General features: G+C 44.7%; 1 protein-coding gene across 1 annotated transcript; it reads right to left on the reverse strand.

The window, feature by feature from the left end:
• Nucleotides 1-4,451: 4,451 nt before the first annotated feature.
• Nucleotides 4,452-7,223, reverse strand: LOC103633564 (probable WRKY transcription factor 70). The gene is made up of 3 exons (XM_008655250.4): nucleotides 6,404-7,223; nucleotides 5,689-5,793; nucleotides 4,452-5,207 (listed from the first exon to the last, which is right to left on the reverse strand). The coding sequence occupies exons 1-3, from the start codon at nucleotides 6,751-6,753 to the stop codon at nucleotides 4,646-4,648; spliced, it is 1,017 nt and encodes a 338-aa protein (XP_008653472.1). The 5' UTR covers nucleotides 6,754-7,223; the 3' UTR covers nucleotides 4,452-4,645.
• Between the last annotated feature and the right edge of the window lie 498 nt (nucleotides 7,224-7,721).

The following is a 7,721-nucleotide window of genomic DNA, read 5'->3' on the forward strand; positions in this document are numbered from 1 at the left end:
ACCAGCCCATCTCTGATTGTTTTTGTCACATCCTTCCTTTGGGCTCTTACAGCCTCGTTCGAATGTTGGATGGCGACAAGCCCACGACAAAGCCATGAAAAGAGAGGCTTTGTTCATGAAAATGCTTATTTTCTTATCTTAGCTTATTAGACGAATGATATGCCTATAATTTATCAAGCAAGCATTTTTGAATTAGTTGGATTCTTTTATGCAAAAAAAAACAGTTGGATTTGACGAATAGTAGATCAATCAGGTATGGTCCAATTGGGCCCGGTATGCCGATTATAACCACGTTTGCTATAAGCGGAAACAAGCAAATTTGGCCGTAGTTAGAGCAAAGTAATCTGAGCTCAGATCATATGCTACTAGCCGACGAACAAGTTATGTTTTTTTGTTATGCTATATGGATATTATTTTGCAAAGATGCAAGTATATTTTAACTCGGAGTTAGTAGATCTACACAAAGACAGTACTTTTACTATGTTTATTTAGTAAAAAAGATGCTACATACTCGGTCAAAATTGTAATTTGGAGATATCGTGCTGAGACGTCTAAACAAAATGTCTCTTTTGCTTATTCGTGACCTCGTGAGTGGAGGAGGGAGTACAATTTTAGCTGGAAAAATATATGGATCAAAATGTCTCTGCTGCTATTACTATAGCTGGCTAGGTAGTAGTGTCCATACCTATCAACCTCCGAATTATTGGCATGAACCCCATCTGCAACCGGCCGGTTAACTTTTTCCAGTGACGGCTGGAGTCGGCGGAGTGAAATAAACGGATCTATCAAATCTAGCTAGCAACACTGAGATTTTACTTGCGTGGCAAGTGGTTTTCATCTGCACGTAAAATCTGTCGACCTAAAAAGCAGCTGCCGCCGTGTTTGTTGTGTGGATAAACTAGTAGCTAGCTAGCACATCAGTATCACATGTCCAACCAAACCTGTGGATTCACCAGCTCAAAGGAAGATAGCGAAGACAGCAACAGGTTGCCATTGCTGAACTGTAAAGTCCAGAAACTAACTATAGCTATAGCTAGCGTTGCTGAATTGTAAAGTCCATGATCAGCAACTTGTTCAGAAACTGACACGCTGAATTGATGAGCAGCTGAAACACACTTAGATAAATTAAGGTTAATTTATATGCAGGGCTAAAGTACTAGAGAACTACTTACTTAGCAATGCACTTCATATATATGTGTAGAATGTTCAGAGGAACGTACAGAGCTGTTCCAACATGTGCAGGAACTTTAGTTTTAACCGAAAGGGCTTGGTTTTGTCTCTCTTTAGACCTCAGTGTTGTTGATCAGGCAGTGGAAAGCTCTAGCCCCTCTAGCTAGCTAACTAGGAGAGAGATGCATGTCTTTTCTTTCTTAACTTTCACTTACCAGCAGGCAGAATACGCCAAGCGAAAAAAGGACCGTGCTTTTACATATATACACGGCCTGTAAAGTCCATGTGACAGCAAATATATTGGATGCAACCTCTGACTTGGGAAGAACTTGAGTCTTCAGACCACCACGCGACTTAACCGTGAAGTTTTCTTTGGTTTCGTCTCTCTCATGCTTATCTATCTCGCCTGCATACTAGCTAGAGGGGAATGGAGTTGAGATGATTATTAATTAATCGTTTGAGATCTGCATAGATTAGCGAGATCTACTGCCCAACTAACCTGTCTTAGACAGGGTCCAACCACGCACGTGCCACCTTCACTCGTCGTTGAACTGATCAACAGATTATAATCATCAGAAAAAAGAAATTTATGCCTTGAGCATTTTTTTAGCTTGCTTCCATGCAGCAGCTAGCCTTTTGTGTTGTACGCATGCTAGATATATTGTTGGTGGTGTAGCATATAAAATCTTCCTTTGCACTTCTTTTCATTAGAGTGATAGATTATTTCAGTTGGGTTCCTTTCTCCCTAGTCTCTAGTGGTGGTTGCTCTAGTAGACCAAAAAAATGGGTTCTCTTTTCATGAAAGTTCTTTTTTTTTTGCTCAATGCATGCATGTGTCGAGTGGTTGAGATATATCCATTTTAATTTCTCTATGTCCTTCGTTCTGTTCCCCTAAAACAATTGCATGCACTACTATATATACAATTAATGTGTTAGCTCTTGGTTGCTGCTTAGCTACTAGTCAAAGTCTTTGGAGTGCAGGACTTGGAAGTGGACGAGAGTGTGAGCAATATTGAACTCGGGCTGACAGCCAATATTGATGCCTTTTTCTAACTTGTGTGTTGTCACGAGCGAGGGGCCTACGTGGATCTCCATAGGTCCAACCAAGCACCGATGCAGAAAAGAACAGTGGTTATTAGTTAATTACCCGACTAGTGACAGGAATGATCTACACAAAACCATATTACAATATGATATATATAATTATTGTATCCAAAAGCGTTAAAGAGAGTTAGCGCAGGCCACAAAACCGCCCGGCGGGTTGGCGAAACCCGTGTACTGATCCCACTATACCGATCATAGTGTAGTGTTCACTTCTATTTGCAGCTAACTAAAGTGCACCATGAAAATAATCCCAATATGATATAATTGTTTGCACTTATTTGCCCTATAAACAAACACTGTACTCACTACTTACACCTACGCACAATCACCGCTATAAAGCACACCTAGAAACGACAAGATCACCATGGACCCTTTCTTAATGTTGTGGTTTTTTTATTGATGTTTAATTTGCACTACTCTGAAACATGTTTTCGTGCCAATGCAAGTTGAGGATTATAACCCGAATGGATAAATTCCACGCTGCAAATGGACATAACACGACCAATATAATTGAGCTCAGTTCACTGTATACTTTCTGTGAGCTAATTAACACACACATACGCACATCCACTGTACCTAGTCATGCATATTATAAGAAGAATGGATCGAGACCCATTTAAAATAAAGTTTTGGTGTTTGATAATCAACATGACTATTTGGATTAACATTATTTGCTAGTAGCTTTAGATATAGTTCAAAGGATGCATAAACGGATTTAAGCTAATGCATAGAGGTGATACAAATTATCAACACATCAAGCAACACATTAGAAAATATATTAAAGACCTACTAGTACATACAAGAGTCTAAGACACAAGACAGAATAAGTCTGGACAAAGACACACAGAGAAACGAGAAGGACATATGTTGCTCAACACCACAAGGACGTGTTTGGTGATGCACTGGATATGAGAGCATTATATCAAAAAAGAAAACGACAACAAAGTGCATCAAACACACATGTGTGCATCGAATCCTAGTCATCATTTATGTCTGATAGGGCTTCGGATATGACTTTGAAGAGAGACATAAGGCACCAGACATGTCTGGTAAACACTCTTGATAAGTCATCGGATGCCTGATGTCCAAGGCCAACAATAGATAGAACCAACGAGTAGCTAAGAAACATAGCAAGTGAGTTGAGACTCATCTTTGGTTGCTCTAGACACCCAAATGATCAAAGAACATGTTGAATGATTAGCGTAGATACTTTGTGAAGTACTTGGATTAGTTCTGCTCATAGTGCTTGCTCTAGGTTTCGGTCTAGTGTTTGGTGAGGTTTGAGAAACTCTTTAACCCTTAGTGCTTATGTGCACCATATTGTAATTATACTCGGATGAGCTTGTATCTTGCGAGATCACGCCTACCTTATTTTATAGTATACGTTGTAGGGGGCGTTAGGGCACGAAATTGTGGCATATGACCACTTCTTGATTACAAGGGCCCAAGGACGTGTCATATGCTTCATGGTGTCGCTTAGGTAGCTAGTATGATTCTTCGGGCAGACACTGAGGTAGGCCCTACACAAGGGCTCGAGGGGCTAAGGTATAACTCGGTGGCTAGACTCATTGAGACTGTAATCATAGCCCAAAGCACGTAGAAGGTGGGTCCCATTTGATTGCAACCTTTTTTGGTTAGGCTACATGAGGAGAGATTGTACATGATTGACCCTAGCAATGACTATGAACCTAGCGACATCTTGTCGTTGTTGTTCAACAATTGCCTCACTAGTGTGTGATACCGGTGGATTGTGGAGGACTGCATCCCCATGTCGAGAGGATCAATGGCATTGTCGGACCAAAGTCAAGGCATCAACAAGCCCATTAGAATGACCCATGTAGGGAGAAACCCTCGTGTCTGGAGGTCACCTCCCCTAGTCCTAACACGAGACTAGAGGAGTGACATGCGTAGAGTCATCACACTCCAATTGAGTGGGCACTTATTTTTCTTGGTTCTTCTTCTTCCTACTACTCATGGACGAGCCTCTCCTTCATATCCGCCTCTGACAACATACATATAATTGTAGTTACGTTGTACATAGATAATTCATTTATAATTGTATAGGTTTTGACTAGATAAAATTTACATATTTTAATTTAAAAATAGATTACCTAATTCACACTCTTTTCTTAGACATCACGGTCCTTTCGCGCGTGTGTGTGGGCTGCAAATATGCATATGCAAAGCCCTGTTCAGATGAACTGCAGAGCTTTTGCCTTATTGTATTAACCATTATATACCATCCATGCGGACACTTGATCATCAAACTATAGTCATACGTGGCTACTACTAGTACTACTTGCATGGTAGTGCATGCATGCAAACTGCAAACGTGGCATTGGCTGGATATGCATGCATCAGCAAGCCTTTGTCAGGGATCGAAGCCAAACAGAAACAGGTCGTCATCGCCGGCGTTTCCAAACGGCGAGCCGGTCATGAATCCGAGGCTGCTAGGAGACGACGGGAAGCTGGCCGTGCCAGCAGGGCCACAAGCCATGTCGCTGGTCGTCCCTCCCGGCCAGTACTCCGCCGGCGCGGACCCCACCGTAGCCCACGAGGCAGTCATCGTCGTCCCCGGAGGTCCCACCACGGCTGCGGCGAGCTGCGCCTGCGCCTGCGTCTGCGTCGGCAGAGAGGAGCTGTAGCCGAAGCGAGACAACATCGTCGTCGGAACAGTTGTAGTAGTGTTTGCGCTCGGGGATGCGCCTCCGCCGACGACGGTGGATCCTCCGAAGCTGATGAGGTTTGCGCAGTCCGGCGGCGGCGGAGCGGTGTCGTCCGGGATGACGAGCGGGATGGTGGAGGGGTCCCGGCAGGTGTGCTGGCCGAAGTAGCTGATGATGAACTCCGACGACGGGTTGGCATCGGAGGCCTGGACCTGCCTTGTCGCCCTGCACCCTTGGTCTGCCCTGTGCGTGCACCTGTAGTAGCTCCTGATGTGTGCACACATGTACATGCATGAAGTCATGCAGACGCAGATATATATGTAGAACTGGTCTAAAGCTCTCGTTCTAGCTAGCTGTGTGTGGTAGATCGAGTGATTCATTTGTTTTTTTCTTCTTAAAAAAAGGTCATCATGTGATCTCAACTAGTGCCACTGCTTAATGTGTACATAGTATATAGTACCATATTATATTTGTCCATGAATAATTAATGTGTACATGCATATGAGACTGGCCCAAGGCAACTTGCTTCTATATAACGCTTTATGCTTAGCTGGATGTATAACCAGTTGCAAGAGTGTTTGGTATGCATGTCTTTAGTTTCATTTCTCTTTTTTAAGGTAGGGGGAAAAGGATTCAGTGATTTGGTCATCACTATATATATATATACACGACGAGTGTACGTATGCATGGTAGACGGAGCAGCGCCGCGCCTTTGATTGACATTATTAGAGTAGAGGCCAACACATACCTCGGATTAGGGGACTCTTGGATACGTTTTTGCCCGTATTTTCGCCATGAGTTGCCATCGTCGAGCGTGCTAGCAGTGACCGTGTTCACGAACGGGCTGTGCGATCTGCCAAATGCATATACATGCCGATGGATGGATGGACAATGGATCCATGCATATATGTATGAATGTATGATTAGGACACACAAACAAAAAAAAGATTGGGAATAATCATACACCAAGTTTTAATTGGAACCGCTACTTCATCTTGCATGTGGTGAGTTATATATAGTAGATGCGTGTGTGTGTGTGTGTGTGTGTGTGTGTGTGTGTGTGTGTGTGTGTGTGTGTGTGTGTGTGTGTGTGTGTGTGTGTGTATATATATATATATATATATAGAGAGAGAGAGAGAGAGAGAGAGAGAGAGAGAGAGAGATTAAGCATGCATCCAAGTAAGCTAGAAGCACTAAATCCGAGATCAACCTTTTGATCTTTCAAATTTGGCAAGTGGTCTGAAAAAAATCACTGTCTTGTTGGAAAGACACTAGACAGCAGGTTTTATTAAGGTTCTCCGTAGCCCTATCATTGGCACAATACATAAAGCAAGATAGCCCACTACTAGACTCATACAAACTAGCTAGCTTGGGTATCCTTCAAATTGCAATATATCCCAATAATGCATGCACCGGCGAAGTAGGTTAAAAAAGTAAGGGTTTTTATCACCCTTCATTTTTACCTTCTCCTGTTGCTGCTCCGCCGCAGCGGCCCAGACCTGGCCGCCGCCGCGCCGCCTCGCTTCCTCCTCCGGCCCTGCTGTCCCTGACCGCCGCCGCCGCCGCCGGTGGTGTCCAGAGCCGACATGGCGCTTGACAGGCTGCTCATCATCCCGTCAAGCGTCTGTCTGACCTCACTGGTGGCCCCCGCCGCCGCCGCCGCCGCAGCGATCGAAGGCGTGGGCGACTCCTCCAGCAGCATGGTCTGGAGCCTGGTCGCGCCCTCGCGCACCTCGATCAGGCTGTCCATCACCACCCGTGGCGCCGCCGTAGCAGCCGGTGAACGCAGGCCGCCGCCAGCGGAAGACGCCATGCATATGCTCGATCGCTCACTAGCTACCAAACCAGCGACGATGTAAGTTTATGCTTGTCCACCTGCCTGCCCGGTCGTGGCTGGGAGCGATAGGGCCGGGGCGGTCGTCGGCTGCAGCTGAGGCTTGTTTTTATTGGTGGCCTGGCCGCGGTGGGGAAGTTGGGAGGAAAAGTAGAGGAGGGCGCGCGGGATGGCGAAAGAGGAAGTGGCGTGGAAGACCATGCAGGCATAGTATGCGGGTCCCCCACCTCCCCAGGCCCTGGCCGGAAGGAGACTGAGACTGATGAGACTGAGACTGTGCCAAGAGCAAGGCGAGGACAAGGGGAACGAACTGAAGCTGGCGGCGGCAGCATGTCGTCATCCAAGTGATGCGCCACTGTGATGTCATCCATGACTGATGGCTCAGCCCTCACACAGTCACACTGTCGTGTCCAGCAGTTATCAAACACAGTTTTGCAATGTAGTGTACTGTATGCAGATTACAGTAAGATAGTGATGGGTAAGCTGCTGAAGATAGTGGAGTGAACTTCTACCTGTTGAAGAACACCATATGTCAACAAGCAAATGCAATAACAAATGTATGTTTGATTCGTGGCTAACTGTGTCATACTTTGTCTAAGGTTAGTCGTCTGAATTAAAAAACTACCTTAAATAGAAAACATTAGTCAAAGTGTGGGTTACGTGGCAAGTTATGTAGCAAATCAAACAGACCCTTAATATAGAAACACTCCTTACCATGCGGTAGAATCTAGAGTAAATTACTATCTCTGTTCTCGAATATCCGTCACCCGTTAGTTTATTTTTAAACTAAAACGCGACAAATAAAAAAGAACGGACTAAGTATACGGCAAACAGAGGACCGAGAACTAAGAACTAGTGGGTGTCAGCGCCATACAATATTATGAAACAAATGATCCCAGCGAGGGGGAGAGCATCTTCTCTGATCGCAGTCAATTTTCTTATGAATG

The sequence above is a fragment of the Zea mays genome, chromosome 7, assembly GCF_902167145.1.
Source record: "Zea mays cultivar B73 chromosome 7, Zm-B73-REFERENCE-NAM-5.0, whole genome shotgun sequence".
NCBI classification, from domain to species: domain Eukaryota; kingdom Viridiplantae; phylum Streptophyta; class Magnoliopsida; order Poales; family Poaceae; genus Zea; species Zea mays.

Excerpts from the sequence above, each read along its gene's own strand:
- LOC103633564 (XM_008655250.4), bottom strand. The coding sequence starts at position 6,753 with ATGGCGTCTTCCGCTGGCGGCGGCCTGCGTTCACCGGCTGCTACGGCG. Across the intron at positions 5,794-6,403 it reads CGGAGCAGCAACAGGAGAAG|ATCGCACAGCCCGTTCGTGA; the intron begins GTAAAAATGAAG and ends TGCATTTGGCAG. Across the intron at positions 5,208-5,688 it reads CAAGAGTCCCCTAATCCGAG|GAGCTACTACAGGTGCACGC; the intron begins GTATGTGTTGGC and ends TGCACACATCAG.